The sequence below is a fragment of the Poromitra crassiceps genome (assembly GCF_964638095.1).
Source record: "Poromitra crassiceps genome assembly, chromosome: 3".
Taxonomy (NCBI): Eukaryota; Metazoa; Chordata; class Actinopteri; order Beryciformes; family Melamphaidae; genus Poromitra; species Poromitra crassiceps.
The window spans coordinates 10,317,166-10,340,991 of record NC_139625.1 but is presented as its reverse complement, the minus strand read 5'-3'; the positions used below and the strand labels follow the sequence as shown (position 1 = coordinate 10,340,991).

General features: G+C 43.0%; 1 protein-coding gene across 1 annotated transcript in view; it reads left to right on the top strand.

The window, feature by feature from the left end:
• kpnb3 (karyopherin (importin) beta 3) overlaps nt 1–23,826 on the top strand; it is a 51,370-nt gene that overhangs the window by 16,096 nt on the left and 11,448 nt on the right. The window contains exons 13-23 of the mRNA XM_083633432.1: nt 717–890; nt 2,129–2,347; nt 6,071–6,154; nt 7,778–7,910; nt 9,800–9,921; nt 12,299–12,395; nt 13,375–13,547; nt 14,335–14,446; nt 14,876–14,931; nt 15,803–15,925; nt 23,371–23,590. Coding sequence (XP_083489558.1) covers nt 717–890; nt 2,129–2,347; nt 6,071–6,154; nt 7,778–7,910; nt 9,800–9,921; nt 12,299–12,395; nt 13,375–13,547; nt 14,335–14,446; nt 14,876–14,931; nt 15,803–15,925; nt 23,371–23,590 — 1,513 coding nt within the window. The remainder of the gene's footprint in view (nt 1–716; nt 891–2,128; nt 2,348–6,070; nt 6,155–7,777; nt 7,911–9,799; nt 9,922–12,298; nt 12,396–13,374; nt 13,548–14,334; nt 14,447–14,875; nt 14,932–15,802; nt 15,926–23,370; nt 23,591–23,826) is intronic.

Genomic DNA, 23,826 nt, shown 5'->3' with positions numbered 1-23,826 from the left:
CCATGGAGGACCAGACTAACCCTCTTGTCTTCTCCAGGTCATCTCAGCTCTGCTTCAGGCCATGGAGGACCAGACTAAGTTCTTGTGTTCTCCAGGTCATCTCAGCCCTGCTTCAGACCATGGAGGACCAGACTAACCCTCTTGTGTTCTCCAGGTCATCTCAGCTCTGCTTCAGACCATGGAGGACCAGACTTAACCCTCTTGTGTTCTCCAGGTCATCTCAGACCATGGAGGACCAGACTAACCCTCTTGTGTTCTCCAGGTCATCTCAGACCATGGAGGACCAGACTAACCCTCTTGTGTTCTCCAGGTCATCTCAGCTCTGCTTCAGACCATGGAGGACCAGACTTAACCCTCTTGTGTTCTCCAGGTCATCTCAGCCCTGCTTCAGACCATGGAGGACCAGACTAACCCTCTTGTGTTCTCCAGGTCATCTCAGCTCTGCTTCAGACCATGGAGGACCAGACTTAACCCTCTTGTGTTCTCCAGGTCATCTCAGCCCTGCTTCAGACCATGGAGGACCAGACTAACCCTCTTGTGTTCTCCAGGTCATCTCAGCCCTGCTTCAGACCATGGAGGACCAGACTTAACCCTCTTGTGTTCTCCAGGTCATCTCAGCCCTGCTTCAGACCATGGAGGACCAGACTTAACCCTCTTGTGTTCTCCAGGTCATCTCAGACCATGGAGGACCAGACTAACCCTCTTGTCTTCTCCAGGTCATCTCAGCTCTGCTTCAGACCATGGAGGACCAGACGAACCCTCGAGTGCAGGCACACGCCGCTGCTGCCCTGATCAACTTTACAGAGGACTGTCCCAAATCCCTGCTCATCCCCTATCTGGACAGCCTGGTGCAGCATCTACACGTCATCATGGTGGCCAAGCTCCAAGAGGTACCAAGGAACTAGGGGTGGGGGAAAAAATCGATTCACCTAAGTATCGCGATTTTTAATGTCACGATTTTTTGGATCGATCTTTTATTCCAGAATCGATAATCGCAAATTAAAAAAAAAAAAAAAAATTTTTTTTTTTTTTTTTTTTTTTTGGGTGCTTGCAGTCAGGCCACTCACTGAACAGCAGGCCAGGCGCCGCCTACTGGTTTACTAGTGGTTTTATTACTTTATTAGTTAGTCTGAAGTAATAATTACACTTCAGGGTTAAAGTGGGTGCATCTCATTGTAAAATTGGACCCAAATCTGGCTTCAAACGGCCCAAATTTCACGCGCGTTGGCCCATATCGGCCTGGCCTGCTTGGTATCTAATGCCCGGCCTGAATTATGATCCCAGTCCGCCCCTGTTTTTAACTATATCGCCCAGCCCTACTCATGATATATAATATACAGTCTCTAGTGTATGATTCAACTTTTCCCATGTTCTAATCTAGTGTAAAAAAGCAAACAAACTGAAAAAATAAAAGAAAAAAATAAACAAAAATCGCAATAAATCGTAATATCGAATCGCAATAATCGTAGAATCGCAATAATCGTGAATCGCAATATATATCGAATCGGCACCAAAGTATCGTGATAGTATCGAATCGGGAGATAAGTGAATCGGCACAGCCCTACAAGGAACCGTGTAAAGCCAAGATTATACCTTGCACAATGCTACTGTGCTCTGCCAAGTCTGACATTTCTTGTAATAGACTATGAAATTGAAAAATGAAATCTTCAAAAATGGAACATGCATTCAGAGAAATTTGATTCAATTTGCTTGTTAACGCCATTGGCAGTAATTGCACATTTTAATAATTCATACTAACATTTGTTTCAAAATATAAAATGCACTAGTTACAATGTGATGACACTTGACAAACACTCCTTTGAAGGAATGCATGTGCATAGCATAGGTAGTTGAACGTGTTCCCGAGACTGGCGAAATATCTCAAAGTGCGAGTTTCGAAATGCTCTGCCAGCCTGCAATAAAAACAATCTTCTGTCTTGAGTTATTTAGCTCGTTAGAGAGAGAAGATTATTTTAAACCCCCATCTCACATCTGATCATTTTCTTCTGTTCCAATTCTATCCGTTATCTCTCCAGTCAGAATGTCACTGGGAATCGGTTACAATGTTGCGGGTTAGTGATTTTTGAAAGGCCCTCACCGTGCTTGTTGTTTCTCGTCTGTGGTCCAGCTGATCCAGAAGGGCACCAAACTGGTGCTGGAGCAGGTGGTGACGTCCATCGCCTCGGTGGCCGACACGGCCGAGGAGAAGTTTGTGCCGTACTACGACCTGTTCATGCCCTCGCTCAAACACATCGTAGAGAATGCCGTGCAGAAGGAACTGCGGCTGCTCCGCGGCAAGACCATCGAGTGCATCAGCCTCATCGGCCTGGCTGTGGGCAAGGAGAAGGTAGGTCTGCACGGGATTCCATGCAACTATCCCCGTTAGGGATGCAGCGGTTTCCGGTTTGAAAAAGTCACGGTATCAAAACCACTAAGATTTGCCGTCATACCTTCTCCACGGTATCAGCTGTTTCCCCAAAACAACGTGCCGGTTGCTTGCAGAGTGCAGCTTACGCGGCCCCTCCCCCTTGCTGCATGCCTACCTAGACGCACAGTAGTGAGGAGCTGCCCTTGACTGTGTTTACAACTGTGTGTGTGATAAAGCAGGAGAAGGCAAGGAAGGACCCCCCTGAACTTTCCCCCCATCTAAAAAGACGACATCGGCTGTATGGGAATATTTCGGCTATTGTAAAATCACAGATGGCCATAGCCTCAACGCGAGACTCATCAGAATGACTGATGAGTCTCGCGTTGAGCCTAGGATGGCCAGGGCTTAGATCTGCGTGAGCACGACCCGTCGTTATTTGTCAAATTCAAGCTACATTAAAACGTTGTCTTGCTTCAACATACATCGCATTGGACATAAACTTCCACCTGCAGGTTTGAGGAGTAGCTAACAAACGTCAGATAAATGCTCTCTCTATGCTAACGTTACCTACTGAGGCAGCTAACATGGCTAATTAGCTAGCTAACACCAGCTATCTTTCTCCACTAACTAACGTTAACGTTAGTTGACTGAGTGAGCGAACGGTGCTGTACAGCAGGTCGTTATCAAAACGTATTGCACTGAAGAGAAGTAACATTAGATAATGACGAAAGACTCCTCCAACCTGTCAGTGGAAAAGTATGCACAAACTTTGTGTGTGTGAGTGAGAGAGAGAGAGAGAGACAGAAACAGGGACAGAGGCTGTGTGTGTGTGTGTGAGGAAACAATAATTGTGTCCAGTGTTCACCCATTACAAAAGAGAAGCGTGTATTTGATATTATTATGATGTTTTAGTTTCACATCAAATTAATTAGATTAAATCGTTTACATTTATAAGTAAGAACAGTACTATATTAACATAGTATAATAACAAACTATATTAACACATACTTGCCAGTTAACTGTAATTACAGTTGGAGGTTACATTAACATTTTTTCTCAGTCCACAATTCAGCAAACTGTTAAAAATAAAATAAATTTTGTTCATTGGCATTTTTTACACATAAAGGTCCGCAATACCGCGATACCGTGAAACCGCGGTATTTTTGTCCAAGGTTATCATACCGTCAAAAACTCATACCGTTGCATCCCTAATCCCCGTCCTTCAAGGAGAACATCACCCAAAAGCAATGCTGCTTTATATTTTGCAAATGATCTCACACACATCCTGCAAACAGTTTTGCAGCATTCATTTAGTTTGACAGTTATTGAGAGTTGTGGACCAGTGATGTCATTCATGCACAAATGACATCACTGGTCCACCTCTTGACTCAAACCAACTCTCGCTAAACTGTCAAATTAAATGAACGCTGCAAAACTCTACAGTTTTTTGGATCATGTGTGAGATCGTGCAAAATAAGTCGGCATTGCTTTTAAGACCTGATGCAGTGTCTGTGTTGTTCTCCCTTTCAGCAATGATACTTTCCAGTGGTTCTCAAATGGGGGTCCGTGGAAAGTTTTCAGTAAAATAAAAATAAAAACTTTTTGTTGTTGCAAAAGCTTCATAGTTCAACGAAAATATTTTATGCTTTAAATCTAAAATGGTTCATGGATTATATTATAATTTAACAAACCTATCAATTTAAAAGTCAAGCATGTTACCATGGAAACAATTAAGCTTAGCCCAAAATCACAAATCAGAATGAGGGGGTCCCCGATATATTTTCTATCTTGTAAGGGGTCCTTGACTGAAAAACATTTGAGAACCTCTGCTTTATACACTATCCCTTAGGTTTTAGTACCGTAAATTCCGGACTATAAGCCGCGGCTTTTTTCCCGTTTTTTGGCCCCTTATCTATGGATTTTTTCAGGAAAAAAAAAAAAAAAAAAAAAAATCTCTCTTTTTTAGCACTCTTTCTAACTATAAATCCACTTCTGTTTTAATTTCCTCTCTTGCCCTCTTTTCACCACACCGCGGACACTGTGTGCACTGTAAAAATAAACAACGGTGGTGTTGTGTTATGTTGTTTTGTTGAAATGTTGTAATACGGTAAATGGGAGCTTCCTCAAACAGCCATCTCTTCCCGACAATCCCCTCTGTGCGTGACCACTTACATATGGTAATTACGGTAAGCAAACGGCCACTCGGGCAACAACTCCCTCCCCCGACTACCAGGAGAAAATCACAAACTTCGGCGAATTCACACAAAGGAAGATCAAGGAATATTCACAACAAGACGAGCAGTAGAAGCAACACTCTCACTTACCATGGGGAAGGTACGCAGAAATTCACACGAGGCAGCTTTCAAGTTGAAAGCAGTCAATCTCGCATTAAAAGAGAGCAGCCGCCGATCAAACAGAGCAGCCGCGCGTAACCTGGGCAAAAGGGACTGTCCGTCCGGGGGAGAACTACTGAACAACTCCCTCCCGACTATCAGGAGAAAATCACAAACTTCGGCGAATTCACACAAAGGAAGATCACGGAATATTATAGGAGTGTGAAAACATCCACAATTACCAACGGGTTCCAAAACGCTGGACTGCTGCGGGATGAAGAGGATGACGCCACGGGGACTGCCCCCTAGTCCGATACCTCACGAGTCCGATACCTCACGAGTCCGACACCTCATGGTTTTGGGTTAGGGTCTGGGGGAGGTTAGGTTTAGGCGTGGGGGTGGGAGAGGTTAGGTTTTGGGTTAGGGTCTGGGGGATGTTAGGTTTAGGCGTGGGGGTGGGAGAGGTTAGGTTTTGGGTTAGGGTCTGGGGGAAGTTAGCCTCTTTTTTCGGACTCGTGAGGTGTCGGACTCGTGAGGTATCGGACTCGTGCCATGGCACCTGAAGGAGAGAGGAGAGTGGTTGACGAAGCCACCCTGAACCTGTTCGTTTCCGACACTGAAGATGAGGACTTTGGTGGTTTCAGTACGCAGGAAGAAGAGGAAGACGAGGATTAGTGACTTGACTTCTCTGGTTACAGGTTTGCTGCACATATACGGTAGCCTATTGTTGTGTGATTTTGTCTGGGGATTAGTGACCTGACTTTTGTTTTGTTTTGTTGAAATGTTAATAAATGGGAGCTTCCCCAAACAGCGATCTCTTTCCCGACATTCCTCTCTGTGCACGAACCCTTTCATATGGTAATTAAACATCAAAACACCCGCGGCTTATAGTCCGGTGCGGCTTATAGAAGAAAAAAATAGTCAATTTTGGTCCCGCGGCTTATACACCGGTGCGTCTTATAGTCCGGAATTTACGGTATGTTGTTTCAAACGTGCCTTAGGTTTTAGAATGCTTTTCTAGAGGGTGCCTTACGTCTTAATGGGTTCAGGGCTTACAAAGACAGTTGGATTGGATGTTGAAGCTGAGGCATTTGATTGGAAAGCAGTTATATCGTAGACTTGTCAAGAAGGTTCAATAGTCAATTCAGGCATCCCAGAATCACCCCACCCCATGTGGCAAACACCTACCTAGCCTTCTGACACCAAACAAAGCATAAACTGTGTCTCTGGGTCAAAGATTATTTTCAAATACAAACACATTTTTGGGACTCATTCTGAGGATTACCACACTCCATACGTGTACATCTGTCCATCCATAATGTAACATTTTGCATGTCTGTGCGTCTCTCCATCCCGTTGTGTTGAATAGTTCATGCCAGATGCCTCGGCCGTGATGCAGCTGCTCCTCAAGACCCAGACAGATTTCAACGACCTGGAGGATGACGATCCTCAGGTAGGAGTTGGGACATGACCGCTCTCATTGTCGCTCACTTTATCTACATGTAGATTCTCAACACTGCTGTCTCGTTTCATCTCTATTCAGAAATACAGTGGAATCTGCTTATAGTGATCAACCGCTTATATTGATCAAAAAGTTTGGTCCCGAATCATTCCTGTACACATGCTGTTTCAATCATTTGCTTACAGTGATCAATGCTCCGCTTACAGTGATCATTTTGGGCCTTGTCCCACCTGAGAACAACAGATTTTTTTTTTAACTACTGCAATTTCATTATTTTTATTACTTAAACTGCGAAATCTGTACAGATTCAAGTGTGCGGAAATTCCTTTTATATTTGTAACTCTAGTTATTTTTCCAGCACCTTGGCCGAGACTTGGCTGGGTCGAGCGGTGGCCCTCCCTCAGATTACTTAAACTGCCAAAAATTAGCCAACGAGATACAGGAGTGATACTCTGTATATGGAGAGATCCCGCCATCTCTGTCTGGAGAGATCGTGGCCCCGTTCCAATACCCATACTTCCATACTATTTAGTAGGCAAAAAAAGATTTAGTATGTCCCAATACATAGTATGTCAGATGCAGTATGCCAAGAGTACCAGGATGTTGTACTACATCAGCTCCTATTTCGGAGTATGCATCGATGCATGCTGCTTCAGCCAAACTTCCCCACAATCCTTTGCGCAGCAGGAAGTTATGTCTTCTTCTTCTTCTTCTAATGTTTTATGGCGGTTGGCAAACAACTTTTTGTGCATTACCGCCACCTACTGGAGTTACGTCGCACTGACTGAGCTGCGTGTTCATGAATGAGATAATTAACTTTAAGAAAGCCTTGAAATATGTTAAAACCAAACAAGCATGGTGTGTACCAAAACATGCATATCTTGATTCCTGTTTAGATCTCTGACTTAATGTTTTTGCTTTATTTATTTTATTTTGTTTATTTTATTGTCTGTTCCAATTTTGTAAATGTTTAGTCTGAATTTTTTGTATAATGTACTGTTTGTTACTGCCAGACTTTGTTTATTGAAAAAAAAAAAAAAAAAAAACTCAAATGTGGCGCTGCGGACGTCGGCGGAAGTGAGCAAGAGGTCGGAGTTCAGGAAGCTCACGTGACGACAGATGTAGTGTGTCCCAATAGTATGCATTTTGCATGCATGCTGCACACTACAATCCATACTTTGTGAGGGCAGCGGCAGTACATACTACAAGAAAGAAGTACAAGTATGGGTATTGGAACGGGGCCCGTGTCTCTGTCTATATGAGACCGCTGTGTTTGAAACAGCTGGAGGCCTAACTTACTGTATGGATTTTTAAAGTCAATAACATTCCTTTACTTCATATGTACTGTATTCATGTAATACATTATACAAATGTCAATTAGATGGTAATCTGCATGAGAAATAAAACAAATCGGTTATAATGATCATCCGCTTATAGTGATCAATTTGACCCGTCCCAAGCTGATCACTATAAGAGGAGTGCACTGTACTGCTCTTCAGCTTTCAGCTGCTGAATGCGGGCTTGGAGCTTGTGGCTTGAAATTCCTTTGTTGCTTTTAAACCGTCAAGTTTTCATAGAATGAGAATGCATTTGCATTTGTGTGCTGGTCTTCAGATCTCCTACATGATCTCAGCCTGGGCGAGGATGTGTAAAATCCTGGGGAAAGAGTTCCAGCAGTACCTGCCTGTGGTGATGGGCCCCTTGATGAAGACGGCCTCCATCAAGCCTGAGGTGGCCCTCCTCGACAGTAAGTAACAACTCGGTGCTTCTCCCTCCATGTGCCACGGAGGCTCCAACACTGCTGAACGCTACACCATATCTTATGACCACGTGCAAGTGCAAGGACAAATCTTTGCTAGTTTTCTAGCACTGAAAAATATGTTTTTTATTTGATTTAAATTACCACTGGGTCACTGAAGCACAACCTTTAATGTACTGACCCTGTGGTAATTAAAAGAAAAAAGGGAGATTTGGAGTGACTATTCGTAATGTTACTCTTGACGTCACGCAAAGCAACGGGGGGCAGCACGGGACCCCGAACTGGGGGTAACTCGCCTTTCCAAACAATCAGCACGGATGTGAATTGTGTAAATAAACAAGACACGTACGTGGTCTGAGCTTCGGTTTTGAGCCCGAATATTACAAAGACCCCACTGATTCATAACAGGTCTAAAGTCATGTATGTTATAACAGTCGGGCGCACTTGGTGACAAGCAGGACAACAGTAAAACGGACAGGTTTTTGAATTGAGTTTGGCGTCAGTGGGCGTAACCCATAAGAGAGCGAGCCCCGTACCCCCAGCGTTGTGTAGCAACAACACCGGAAGCAACTCCAGAGTAACATTACAAATGGGAAATGGCAATAAAGTCAAGTCAACTAGTTGTTTTGAATGGGTTGCAGTGTTTCCCATACATAAAGGAATTGATGGCGCACCGCCACAAAAGGATTTTGACCGCCACAACAAGATGTTGACCAACATTTTTTTTTTTTTTTTTTTTTTTTATATCAGTGCACCTGAACGCAACATGCAAGATACCCGCTGAATAAGTGTCCAAATGTTCATGTCATTCTGGCCAATACTCCACTTCTGTTATAGCATTTCAGTCTGGAATATGGAATATCTTTCAATATCTATCATTTAGCTGCTAAATTGTCAAATACCGCCATCTGCTCGCTACCCAGGCACTTAACCTAACTAACTATCCGGTGTGCACAACATTGTCAGCCTAAACTCCGGCTGACACCCCAAAAACCTACAATGCGCTACAGAAAAATGTATTTTGTTTGTTTATTAACTGGCCCCTCGCCTTCTATCATTTCACGAAAGTGGCCCCCGGGCAAAGCAAGTTGAGTATCCCTGACCTATAGGGAGAAATTTAGTTTGTTATTGTAAACCCACAGCACAGTAATGATGACATGTTCTTCATAGATCTAGCCTTTTAATTTTGCTCTTAAGTGCTTTCTCAAAGTACACCAAATTCATGCATTTTACTTTAAAATGTTTTTCAAAAATCTTGCGGAGGGGGGGGGCATGCCCCCACACCCCCCTAGGGGGTCTGCGGTCCCCCACCACAAATACTCAAAATCCTGTGGGAAACACTGAGTTGTATCAGACCAGCCTTATGGAGAAGCGTGCATCTGTCCGTCCATCTGTCTCGTTTGCACCGGGATTTCCCCCTGCGTTGTCGGATTCTGATTATTAAACAAGAAAAAAAAGGCGACGACCTGAACAGTTGAAACGTTACTCGGATACTGAGGTCTTGAACATGTACCCGAGTACTTGTGCACATCTGTAGTCTCTTGTTGAAGGTGTGCCAAACGGTAAACTCGCTTTTTGGAATGACAACCTGCAGACTCTTGGCCCTCCATGGACCATGTTTGCCCAACCCTACTGTATTTATAATCTAATGATGCTCATGAGTTTTTATTTCAAATTTGGACACGATTATGCCAACACGACTGATTCTGAAATGTGAGTTTCATTATTTGCATAAACCACATTATAGAGCATTCCTCTAGCCCAGAACACAAACCGCTTTCCTTTATCAAATTAAATGCAAGTGTGCAAGATCAAATGAGAAGTGCTCAAAGTACAGTGAAGGTAGGTGAACATCTCTTCTTGTTTTCCTCTTCCAGCTCAGGACATGGAGAGCATATCAGAGGATGACGGCTGGGAGTTTGTCAATCTAGGAGACCAGCAGAGCTTTGGCATCAAGACGGCCGGCCTGGAGGAGAAGGCCACCGCCTGCCAGATGCTGGTGAGCAAGGCACTTGTAACGAGAGTAATGAGACCTGTGAATCTCCTGCCAAGTTGTCACTATGATGGTGGAGTGGGCATCATGTGATGGTGGAGTGGGCATCATGTGATGGTGGAGTGGGCATCATGTGATGGTGGAGTGGGCATCATGTGATGGTGGAGTGGGCATCATGTGATGGTGGAGTGGGCATCATGTGATGGTGGAGTGGGCATCATGTGATGGTGGAGTGGGCATCATGTGATGGTGGAGTGGGCATCATGTGATGGTGGAGTGGGCATCATGTGATGGTGGAGTGGGCATCATGTTTTGGATTCTGTTCCCGAGATAAAATGTCAACCGCAGGAAATGGTAGAAGTGTATCAAGTTACTTAAAGGATGTCTTTACCGATAATCAACCCACTTTGTATCATATATAATGTCGGTAATATAAGCACATGGGGAGTGTTTACCTTCTCTCTCTACCTCTGAGAAAAATACTCCTGCAGAAATTCCGCCCCCACCAGCTGCAAGTCCTTAAGGCTTGTTAAGGCTCTCCATGCGATATGGATGTGCACATACTTAAAAGATATACAACAACAGCTGCCCTCCATTTTTTATTTTTTGATTGCATTTGCCTTTTTGACGGTTTTTGCCGTTTTGCTTTTTCACCTCAAGTGCAGTGTAAAGGACCCTTTAGAACTGTGCCGTGTCGTGTGTGCATACACTTTCTTGTGATGGACTTCTGAAGCAATCCCCAACATGCGTTTCTCTATTGTTGAACCACACCTTTCTTCATTTATTATTAGTTATTAGTTATTAGTTAATTAGCCCATTGCAGACAGCCCTTCACATTTAGTTGCTGATTTCTCTGTGGTGCTGATGGACAGCTCCCTTTATCATTCAATTAAACAGTGCTCTGAGAACTAGGGATGCACCGATCGATCGGCACGTGACCGGAAATGGCCGATTTTCACGTGAACGGCCTCGATCGGTGATCTGCGCCGGTCACTCTAAAATGCAGATTCTGTGAGCCGATTTTCAAGTGACGTGCGCGCACCCAAAAGCAGCGAGACAGAGACGGATGAGTTGCAGCCAAAACAAAAGCTGCCACTACATACATGCCACAGCATGTCTTCGTCGGTGTGGAGCCGCGGAGGGGCAGGGTAGGTTGGAGTCCACTCCAGTCTGAGCGGCTCGCTTCACCTCACCAGCTCTTCCCCGACCAGCGTCCACATCACCGCTGCCTGCTGCTGCTGCTATCTGTCAGTCACGACTCACGTTGTAAGGTGGATACAGCCAGGAGAGGACTTGTGTTTCGTATTGCGAATAGAACGACGAACATAATAATAAAACGCATCCGACCAGTGTGCGAGATGATTTTTTTTCGAATGGCGGATTAAAAAAAACGCGCTTTGTGTGTAAACTACGATATTCAAACGGAGTCAACTCAAACTCATTTCCTCATCTAGGCTACTCAATAACAGCCAAATCCACAACTGTAGAGTGTGGGCATGGCTTCGAAGGTCTCTGGGCTCCAGAGCTATAGGCTATAAACTCCTTGTCCATGGATAACATTTTGACGTTTATTTATTTTATTTTATTAGTTTATTTGGTAGGGACATATACAAAAAAACATTAAACCCCATAGGGGAAGATATGCTTTGTAACAGATTTAGCCATAGGCTACTTTCCATCTGAAGCCCCTGTTCTGTTGCACCTTTTTTCTTTTGGAAAAGTAAATGCATGATAGCTGTGGGATATACTGGAATTAATTGTTTTATATTCATTGTATTTACACAAAAAAGAAAAGCTCTGTCCAGTAACCTGGAACACTTTTATTTTGAGATGTTTTTGAGTGAGATCGTCCTACCTCATGCAAATGATAAGAAATGTGACATGAATGTTAATTTTCTATTAAAGCAAAGTAAAAAAGTAAAAAAATAACCCGCCAATTATTGTTCTTAGAAAAAAAATCGGAATCGGCAAAAATCGGTATCGGCAAGTCAGACTATTCAAAAATCGGAAATCGGAATCGGCCAACAAAATCGCAATCGGTGCATCCCTACTGAGAACACATTATTTGGCCTGCGTACTGTTTCACCATCGGATGTGGGCCACAAACATGAGATTTCCAAGTGAGCCATGAGTCAGAAAAGGTTGGAACCGCTGATATACACCTTTATCCACCTCTCCAACCACCAAACTCAAGCACCAGTATTCCCTGTTGCTTCTTATACAGAGCAATCTATCTGCCACCAGGCAGCACATTACGTTGATCTATCAAGTTCCCTTTTTTGGCAATGACATGTCATGATGCATTGGAAAATATAAATGAAACGATGGTGTCGCCCTGAACAATATCCTGTCCAACTGTTAAGATGTGCTGTTTGTTTTGCAGGTGTGCTATGCCAAAGAGCTGAAGGAGGGCTTTGTGGAATACACAGAGCAGGTGGTGAAGCTGATGGTGCCTCTACTGAAGTTCTACTTCCATGATGATATCCTTTTGTTGGAGATGTTCTGATGTTCCACCGTTCACTCAGGAAGAGTGCTCAGATCTACCTAGATAGCAGTGTTCTAAAACGACACAACTGAACACAGTTCAGTTGTGTTCATAGCCCCTTATCACACAGGCATGTCTCAAAGGGCTTTACATAACATCATATACTACATCATACTGTACATCTACACACAACATACATTACAGACATCATATACATAATACACTTTCTTTATTACATTATGATGCTACACAAACACAGCATGGTTTTAGACTGTGGGAGAAAACCGGAGCACCCAGAAGAAACACATGCAAACATGGGGAGAACATGTGAACTCCACACAGAAAAGACCGGGGTGGAGGATCGAACCCACAACCTCCTTGCTGTGAGGCGACAGTGCTAACCACTGAGCCACCCTGGGACATTGTCTTATCCGTGGTCTAAGTTGTCCGTTTACGGGTCCTTGACGTGAAAATGATTGAGAACCATTGCCGTAAAGCATTACCAGGCTTGCCAGACTGTTCTAGCTGTTCTATTATTTGCCTTTACCCACTTAGACATTATATCCACATGACTGATGATTACTTATCAAAATTAATATTTTGTGAAAGAAAGCACCAATAATCATCCCTACAATATTGTCGCGATATCGATATTGAGGTATTTGGCCAACTACTTAAGTCTTGTTAAGTTGTTAAGTGCTTGTGACATCTCACATGTGGATGTGGCTTGTATCAGAACATTTAGTCGACTTCGTATAAAATACCGAGATAGATAGATGCATATATCCTGTATCGCCATTGAGCCAAAAAATAGAGATGAATTTTTTGTCTATCGCCCAGCCCTATAACCACCACAGGACCATAGTGAACCATGTTAAAAGCTCATTGTGCGCCTCATATCAGTATGTGCTCAATGTGAGGGATGTTGGACTGAGGTTTCATTGTGTTGTTGGTGTGGCCCTTGACTGTCCTACGTGTCCGGGTGGCAGCGGCCGAGTCCATGCCCCTGCTGCTGGAGTGTGCGCGGGTTCGAGGCCCTGAGTACCTCACCCAGATGTGGCACTTTATGTGCGATGCCCTCATCAAGGCCATCGGCACCGAGCCCGACTCCGACGTCCTGTCAGAAATCATGCATTCATTTGCCAAGGTAACACGTTTAAAATTTGGACTAAGCGTCTTTTTGTATCTGTAAAGTTTGCCCAGTCAAATATGGTTGAGCACAGCGATCAGCGAAAGATATCAAGTTTAAGGGGAGAGGTTGACATGTATTCAATTTCTTTAAAATAGCTGAACATTGTTGCCATTCCTCATTGAAACAAATGTTGCACCACCAGAAATGTCAGGCAATCTGAAGGACAAATGGAGAGCTTTTCTCAACCTGTGACATACGTTTAAAGCGGCACTAAGCAATATTTGTATGTGTAAAGACAACCTCTTATCAGTGTAAATCAGTCTGGCTGCGGTGAATGACTGCTCCCTATAGAGAAAGCCATGCCCAGTTTAGATTCATTAGCTCGGTCGTCCCATTCCCCCCCTCCTCTCCACATAGTTTCAGCTTCGGTCTGCGATGCTTGCACTGACTTCTGGGCATTGATGTCCAAAGTTTTCGGACCTCTGTCATTTGGAGCCACTGTGTGAAATTGCCTAGTGCAGCTTTACAAAAATCTAAATGGCAAAAGTCTTCGGCACCCAACCCGAGAGTTTTCATATAAATTCTTATGTTTGTTCACCCCCCCCCCCCATAAGTGTGGTAGTAGATTGCTCTTTATAGTACATTTGTTGATATTTAGAAACTTTCAATTAAAAGTTTGAACGCAGCGTGCTTAAGACTTGCACAGTACTGTATGTCACAGGAAGTTGAATTTTAACTCGTACAATGTGGTCCACCAGCACGTATTCAAAATTGACCGATGGGCGTTTCTTTCCTCTTGAAGTGCATCGAGCTGATGGGAGACGGCTGCCTGAACAACGAGCACTTTGAGGAGCTGGGTGGCATTTTGAAAGGGAAGCTGGACGAGCATTTTAAGAACCAGGAGCTCAGACAGGGTGAGCCTCCTCCACCCCTCCATCACCTCTCGTCGCCAACTTTCTGAAAAGTCCTGTACAAATTAGGCATGCACCGATATGAAAATGTTGGCCGATACGATAACCAATATTAACGTTATTGCCGTTATGGCCGATAACCGATATTTACAAATGTTGATATGATATGTCAAGTTTCTGTGATAATCACATTTTGTATAATGCTCATCGGACCAAACTGATATATAAAAAAATGTCTAACGTTGTCCGATACCGATATGATTTCAAATTAATTTCTGTGATTATTGCACTGTTTGCTACTTGGCTTGGTAAATAGTTGGATCACTACAGAATGGCCAGCGGGTGTTTTGATGGGACTGAGTTCAGATGAGTGAGTCTGGGAATAGAAAGTGTCAGCGAGTCTCATAATAACACTTGTCTTGTCTTCCACAGGCAAACGGCAGGATGAAGACTATGATGAGCAGGTGGAGGAGACATTACAAGACGAGGTAAATATCTTCACTTCGGGGACGGAGCCTGACTTTTCTCAGGAGTTGGATTAGAAGCCAAATGTATTGTCTTAGATTATGAACAACTGGATCATTATTTGTCACATGTCAGTGGCTAGTAAAGATGCAAACTGTCTGTCAGCCAACTAGAAATTTGCAGTAAGACCTCCAAATGGGTTAGCTGACAATGTGACTGGTTAAAGTAGCTTACTAGCTACAGCTGAACTTTACCAGCATTTAGCTGCTGGTTAATACGGGCTAAATGGAAACCGATCAGATCTCTAGAGAATTGATTGGTAGAATTAAGTTTTTCTTTTCTTTTTTTAAGGTTTGAGACCAAATAAATGCTACACAAGTCTTGTTAAAATAAATAAATAATGAGAATTAGGGATGCGCAATATTGGATTTTTTGCCGATAGGCTGTTATTTTCCAACTCTATTGCCGATATATGAGTGCATTATTTTTTCACCAGAGAACTTCAAGTCTCTCCTGTAAACTGGAATTAACACATCATTATGCCTACTCTCATTGTAATGGCCCACTGGTCCATAGATATAAATACAACACTTTTCAAAATTGTACACTGGACAAAATAAGTACTTCAACTGAGGTTATGTTAAACATAAAATATGTTTTATTTATGTGACATTGTCTTTCAATTCATTCATTCAAGCATCGAGCATTTGGGCATAATTAAAAACATAATTTTATCGGTCATATCGGAGAAAATGTTCGTTCGTTTCGGGCCGATGGCGATATTTGGTTTTAAAGCCTTTATACAATGATGTGCCGATATTGTGCATCCCTAGAGAAGACTAGACTGTACTGGGCCTTACTGTATGTGGCATTTTGTTGTTGTTCTTTTGGCAGGATGAAAACGATGTGTACATCCTGACCAAAGTGTCAGACATCCTGCACTCAGTCTTCAGTAGCTACAAGGAGAAGGTGCTGCCTTGGTTTGAACAGCTCCTGCAGCTCATCGTCCAGCTTATAGTAAGTTCTGTCTGTCAGTGAATGAATGAATCGCTCATATACAGGTGGATCACAGTTCTCCGTCACTAATAATAATCCCTGCATATATTAGCATTGAACACTGTCCTGTTGGTATATTCCCCACATGCTGGGTTGATGGCATGTCCACCTCATTGGTGGTTACTCACAAATTATTTTCTTTATTACACAATTATTTTCCTCCATGAAACATGCCAAGGAAACGTTAGGGCTGAAAAACCTTTGGTTTTCTCAATTTTGGCCACTAGATGGTGTCAAAATGACTTTGACATTGCCTATTGACAGATGTGTGATTCATTATTAGTCGTACTGTATGTAAACAGAAGGTAGTAGGGGTGTCACGGTACATGTATTCGTCCCGTGAATTTACGGTACGACCCTCACGGTGCCTCGTTTCACGGTACATGAAACGACACGACGAATACGTCAAATCCAGAAGCACCTAAACGCTGTTTGAACGGCATTGAATTGAATTGAATTAAACGCCACAGAAGACACACCAAAACAACACAAGGGCCATACTGCCCTACAAATCATGACCGCAGTAACTACGCCAACACTGAAACTGAGAAAAATGGCTTTAAAGTTTTTTGACTGTCCAGCCAAATTAGATATAGGTTGAAAAGTGGCAATGCGCTTATTAAATATGTATATGTTAAAGTATTTTTTGGGGGCAAAACAATTATCAATTACTTGACCTATGACCCCAGAAATGCAGATACGGCACTCTGTCTGTGTATTACCTTAAACAGATGTGTAGGTAATACAAGGGAAAAGCGCAGTAACTACCGTAAATTCCGGACTATAAGACGCACCGGTCTATAAGCCGCACCTTCAAAGGTGACTATTTTTTTCTTCTATAAGCCGCACCGGTCTATAAGCCGCGGGTGTTTTGATGTTTAATTACCATATGTAAGGCTTCGTGCACAGAGGGGATTGTCGGGAAATAGATGGCTGTTTGGGGAAGCTCCCATTTATTAACATTTCAACAAAACAAAAGTCAGGTCACTAATCCCCAGACAAAATCACACATTGTGGTATTTTTTGTTTTTTTTTACAGTGCACACAGTGTCCGCGGTGTGGTGAAAAGAGGGCAAGAGAGGAAATTAAAACAGAAGTGGATTTATAGTTAGAAAGAGTGCTAAAGAAGAGAGAATTCCGTTTTTTATTTTTTTATTTTAGTTACTCACAGTACTATTGACCAGTCCAACTCAAAAGATATTCGGCAGTTTCACTTTGAGCTCTTGTTCCGCCGCTGGGCACACAGTGTCCGCGGTGTGGTGAAAAGAGGGCAAGAGAGGAAATTAAAACAGAAGTGGATTTATAGTTAGAAAGAGTGCTAAAGATAGTCCGGTCTGGTTATGACGAGTCTCGCTGGGTACAGTACGCCAAAGCGATATCCATTGACTCGATGATGCTGTTGTATGTTGCGCGTTTCTGTTGCACCAACGCGGAGAGGTCCTGCCGGACGAAAAAGCGAAAAAGCTGCTTCTTCCCCGCAGCCTGGAGGATGAGTTGACGGTCGGGCCAGCGGAGTAGGCAGATGAAGATGGCCCTCGGTGGCAGGCCGGGGTCTGGACGTGGCCGAGGCGCCCGGTGTGCCCTGTCCACCTCTGGTGGTTTCTCGCCTTCCTTCAGGTCCAGGATGTAACACAGGATTTTGCCACGAAAGCGTCCATGTCACCAATCTCAGCTCCTCTTTTACATTGATCAGGCGAATGTTATTTCTTTTACTCCTGCTGATTAAGTCATCAACCTGCGTGTGCAGGGTTTCGATTTTGCATTTTATCCATTTTCGGACTCACTGTGTTGTTTTTGTCCTCCAGTGCGCGGATGCGCTTTTCCGCATTATAAACTCTGTTCACGGTTGCCTTAGTTTCTTTAGTGAGTGAGTGGATGGACTTCTGCACGTTTTCAAACTTGTTTTCAAGCTGCTCAAAACCTCTGAGCGATGTCGGACTTAATCGATAGTGTTTCACGGAGTAAAAGTTTAGCCCAAGCGTGTATCTCCAGCCTCCAGCAGGTGAGTCATTTCCTCATTCATGGCGTGATTGCTTCGTCTTTTTCTTTCTGCTTACCTGTGTTGTGTTATGTTATGTTATGTTATGTTGTTAAAAGAGGGCAAGAGAGGAAATTAAAACAGAAGTGGATTTATAGTTAGAAAGAGTGCTAAAAAAGAGAGATTTTTTTTTTTTTTTGGGAAAAAATCCATAGATAAGACGCACCGTTATATAAGCCGCAGGGGGCAAAAAAGGCCAAAAAACGGGAAAAAAGCCGCGGCTTATAGTCCGGAATTTACGGTACAATCTAATGTGCTTCTCCTGTCTTGTTTTTCATGAGACCATTGTAATCGGTTTTGATTTCGATACCACATCATATCTGTATTTAATTGTTTTATTGTTTACATGTTTAAAACATTTAAATGGATAAGTAACAGATAAATTCAGGGAATCCTGAAGTCAGTTGATGTAATCTTCACCACTGGTGTTGCTTTTTGGTCATCATTCTGACACAATTAATTAATGAGCACAGTTGTTTTACTATCTTAATTTAGAACAGGTTTTCTTTACAAATCAGATGAGCTTTTCAGATTGATAATTCATACAAGAACATATACAGTATATTACATAGCATATTACAATTATTTTGAATAAAATTAATTACAGACTGAGTCTGAATGCTGATAATTTATGCAGCAATGAAAAAGATTGTCCTGATGAGCTAGGTAGTGATACCAAACAATTATCACTATCTACAGCCAGATTAACACTTCCCAGTGGAGTGGATGATCTCTTATGGATTATTAGCTAGAAATACAGCATTTACAATTTTAAAGACACTGAAGACTCATTCATTAACAATTTGGACAGCTGTCAGTGCGCTCTCATATTGGGAATTGACTGGATTAACTAAACAGATTGTGCCATTATGAGTGATTGATATGTTGGGCTTTGTTATGGAAAGAGCGGGAAAATTGCAGTAACTACAAAATCCAACCAAAAACCAGTCTGAACCGCAGTAACTACACCTCAAAGTGTAGTTACTGCGTTTATCTCTGTTTAAGTCCAGCTGAAGCTCTGTGAAAGCAAATCAAAGTGCAGTAAGTGTAGTTACTGCAGTTTTGTCTGGTTTTTGGTTGGATTTCGTAGTTACTGCAACTTTTATACTCTGTTTTCTCAAATATAGAGCAAGACTGAACTTAGAAAATTTGTCACATGATAAAACAGATATCTAAAAGTTCAATTTCAATAATAACTCAATTTTGACCAAAATTGTAGTTACTGCGGTTTTGATTTGGAGGGCAGCATAGAAATCCGCGTTCACAGAATGGGACGTTTTGTGGCGATAAGCTGTTTTGCAAATTCTGTCAACATCAAGCCAACGAGGTAAGCTTGCCAATGTAACGTTACGTAGCCGCGACAAAGTCCTAGTTGCGCATTGCGGCTAAACGTTACATAACACTGACAAAGCTGTTAACTTGTAAACAAGCAACATACATCGCGTGGGATGAGTGATGCGGTCAAGCAGACATCTGCGGATGCAGACAGGCAAGCTGCGGTGAGGAAGAGGCGATGACTCCTTGTCATGTTCCAATAATCCATTAGATGACCGAACGTAATCATTAGGGGTGCACCGATCACGTTTTTTGCCACCGATCACCGATTGCCGATCACCTATGAGAAATATCTGCCCAACCGATCATCGACCGATCACCGATTACCGATTACCGATCACCGATATATATATATATACGCCCTGGGGTGTCCGTAAAAACACGAGGCAGGAGACAGATGGGAGTTCAACCGTTTAGTTGTCAGTTCTCTTCAGTACAGTACAGCAGTATAGGCTCTTTACAGCATTATGACAGGAATAGTAGGATTGTGTGTGGTCTGGAAAAAGGAGGCAATAAAATATACAAACAGGTCAGTAACCAAGCTTGCTGTTATATAGGCCAATTATAGTGATAATTAACAACTAATAATATATAAATGATAATTAGGTAAACTGTAAGTCAGTTACTCTTAAACACCAGTGACTAAAGCCAAAGAGCTCCCACTCATAGAACCGGGGTTATGCACAATAACCGTCATACATTGGGATCCGCATCGAACGAACATCAAAACGACCCGCCCATCGAGGCCGAGTTACAGTGTTATAATTAGCAGCACTATGAGTGCGATCTACATAATGGTGACAGGGTTACATGACGGGAGAAACAACAGAATCACAAGCTACACACCAGCTAAACTCCATCTGAGTAGTGGCATTAATTAGCGCAACAGACAATCAAACGGCAAATGCACGCCTAAACAAACGTTATTGCAATGATTGCAGGTAGATCGATCTAAAACCAAAAGGGAATGCAATACAGGAATATTAACATAATAATGACTTACTGGTTGGTCATATACGCACACATGGAAGAAGGGGATTAGAACATGTTCAACTGATGTTAAAAGAAAGGAAGAAAGTCCGTCTGAACGGAGCGCACATCCACATACAGCCGCACACTTTCGCTTCCTTCAAAGTGCCCACGGGAACATCAATGCTTGCGTGGAAATTGTCTGTGTGTGCGCGTGCACTATCCCGACTACCACAGTACCACCGTGTCAATCTGGGACTTTAATACACACAGATTTAACAGCATGCAAATGCCTCGGTAGGCGGGAGGACTGGAGGTAACTTCTCTCTGCTGAGGCTGCTCTAATCACCAGCTGATTTGTGTGATTCAAAGACGCAAGGGGTGTGTTGACAGTCTGGTGCGGTGTGTGCATGGAGGTGAGTGAGTACACTGACGAAAGCAAAGCGTGTGCTTTGCAACACAATGATATAAACGTTAGAGCACAATATGAAAGTTAAACGATAGACATTGAAGACATGAAAATGGGCTGCCTCATGTTTCTCACGTGCAGCATGATCGGCTATGCGATCGGCAACATTAAAGGAATATCAGAAACAGCAGATCACATATTTGAGGTCCAAATCGGCCGATACAGATTGCGTGTCGATCGATCGGTGCACCCCTAGTAATCATATTATGCTAAACAAAACTCACATCCAATAACGTTAAGGCGCTGACAGGGTTCTTTCCCGTACTTACTGGGAAAGTGAAACCCACCCCGTTGTCTGTCAGACAGTGGGGGTATCTTTCAACAGGGTTAGAAGTTTTTCTTCTTCTGCCGTTTTATTCTTCTGAACATGTAGGTATTTTGACGTTGACTAAAGAAACACTGCCGCCTAGTGGCCGCTTTTAGATAGGATTCCAAATTAGTGCTTACATCAAACGCAAATGCTACATAAAACAAATACAACAGGGGGAGGGGTTGGTGGGAGTATTAGGCTACTCCACACATGCGCTCTGTTTACAAACTTGTGTACAATAAAGATTTAAAGTGGGGGGAAATGCCTTTGCCCTGTCAAACAGCTGGAATACAGACATCTGAGAGGGAGGCGCACCCCACACTTTGAAAATCACTGCTCTAGAGTAAAACCTTTTTGTGTGGATTGCCTAGATCTTATTAAATAGTGGACATTTATTCATTCCCACATATTAGACACTATTTCTGATGGTAAAAATAGCGTAAAAAGCAGAATTCAGACATATTCAAAGGGAAAAAAACAGAATTTGGGATTTGTTGCTTTTTTTCCCCGTTTTCGTACCGTGCCGTATTCGTACCGAACCGTGACCCCAAAACCGAGGTACGTACCGAACCGTGACTTTTGTGTACCGTGACACCCCTAGAAGGTAGTAGGGCATTCACGACTAGTGAATTTTACTAGTCGACTAGTCGTCCCTAAAGGTAGTCGACTAGTCGACTAACCGTTTTTAATTTTTTTTTAATTAAAAAAAAAAAATTTTTTTTTTTTTTTTTTTTTTTTTTAATCTTTAAGAAAGAACATGAGGTATTTACACGACATACATGGACTATCATATCCCATATCCCCCACAAAGAACATCAAAACACAACAAAACAAAACAAGAAAACTGCATAAGATACACAATAATCCAAGAACAAACAAGACTATTGGACAAACAACCAAACAAAAACAATGCATTCAGCTCCTATCCTGATAAGCCTAATGACACTGGGGTAAAAAGTTCTTAAAGTCAAACTCTGTATGTGGTTGCCATATTTTGGGGATGTCTAAGAATCTGATTCTTGTAGTAAATTTCTTGTAGTAAATGTTATCCAACGTATGGTAGCTTGAGAGTTCATTCCACCAGTGAACTACAGCTGGGGGATTGGATGCTTTCCAATTTAAAGCTATGCATTTCCTAGCTGCCAACAGGGCAAGATCTATGTATTTACTTTGAATGCATTGTTTTTGTTTGGTTGTTTGTCCAATAGTCTTGTTTGTTCTTGGATTATTGTGTATTTTATGCAGTTTTCTTGTTTTGTTTTGTTGTGTTTTGATGTTCTTTGTGGGGGATATGGGATATGATAGTCCATGTATGTTCTTTCTTAAAGATATAAAAAAAAAAAAAAAACATTTTTTTTTTTTTTTTTTTTTGCTAAAACGACTAGTCGACTACTAAGCACAGTGTCGACTAGTGGTTTTACTAGTCGACTAGTCGACTAGTCTGTGAATGCCCTAGAAGGTAGATCTGCCATTTACACTCAAGACAGGACATTTCTCTAAATACAGTATCATAGACTGTATTTCTCTCGAAATACAGTATCAAGGATTTATTTTTTACACAAATGGGGGCACGGTGGCTCAGTGGTAGAGCTGTCGCCTCACAGTCAGAAGGTCCTGAGTTCGATTCTCGCCTGGGACACTGTGGGCGCTGTGGTTGTGTTCCCCCCCATATCCTCAGTGCCTACTGCCCAGGTGGGGTATCTCGTCGTAAGGGCCTTTCTCTCTGTGTGGAGTTTGCATGTTCTCCCCGTGCTCCCCCAGGGGGTTCCTCCGTATATAACCCCCCCACTAAAAACATGCAGAAGATCAGATCGTCATCGTCATCCGACCAGTGACGACAACATCTGAAGTTGGTCCCCGGGCGCTGTATGAGAAAGCGACCACTGCTCCTGGCCTGCCCCCCGGAGGAAAGGACATGCCTGGATGGGTTAAATGCAGAGGACACTTTTCACCGGCCACCGTCAGCATGAGTGTGTTGTGGCCGCATGCATGTGTTGTGGTGTTCGTGTGACAATAAAAGACGGGGCTTGTCCCGTTACGAGAGTTTTTTTTTTTTTTTTTTTAAATGGGCACTTTTCAGGAATATAGCAGAATGTTTTTTTGTACAGTACATTGATTGCATTTGATGGTTTTCCGCTCAACTGTCTGTCACTAGAAACCAGACTGCTCACCCCTTTAGAACCAAATAAACCAAATTAACCGATGTTCTCCAACTTGATTATTGAAAGTTGCGGAAGAGTCATGGAATTGCTGAGTAGTGACTTAACCTCTGCCTTTCTCTGCAGTGTCCCAACAGGCCGTGGGCGGACAGACAATGGGGTCTGTGCATCTTTGATGACGTGGTGGAGCACTGCAGCCCCTCCTCTTTCAAATACGCCGAGTACTTCCTGCGACCGATGCTGCAGTCCCTGTGTGACACCAGCCCAGAGGTCCGGCAGGCGGCCGCCTACGGTGTCGGCGTCATGGCTCAATATGGAGGGGAGAGCTACCGGCCCTTCTGTACAGGTACAGCTTAGCCACTGGCCCTTAGAGCTACAGGTACAGGCTATCCACTGGCCCTTAGAGCTACAGGTACTGCTTAGCCACTGGCCCTTAGAGTTACAGGTACAGAATAGCCACTGGCCCTTAGAGCTACAGGTACAGGCTATCCACTGGCCCTTAGAGGTACAGGTACAGGCTATCCACTGGCCCTTAGTGCTACAGGTACAGGCTATCCACTGGCCCTTAGTGCTACAGGTACT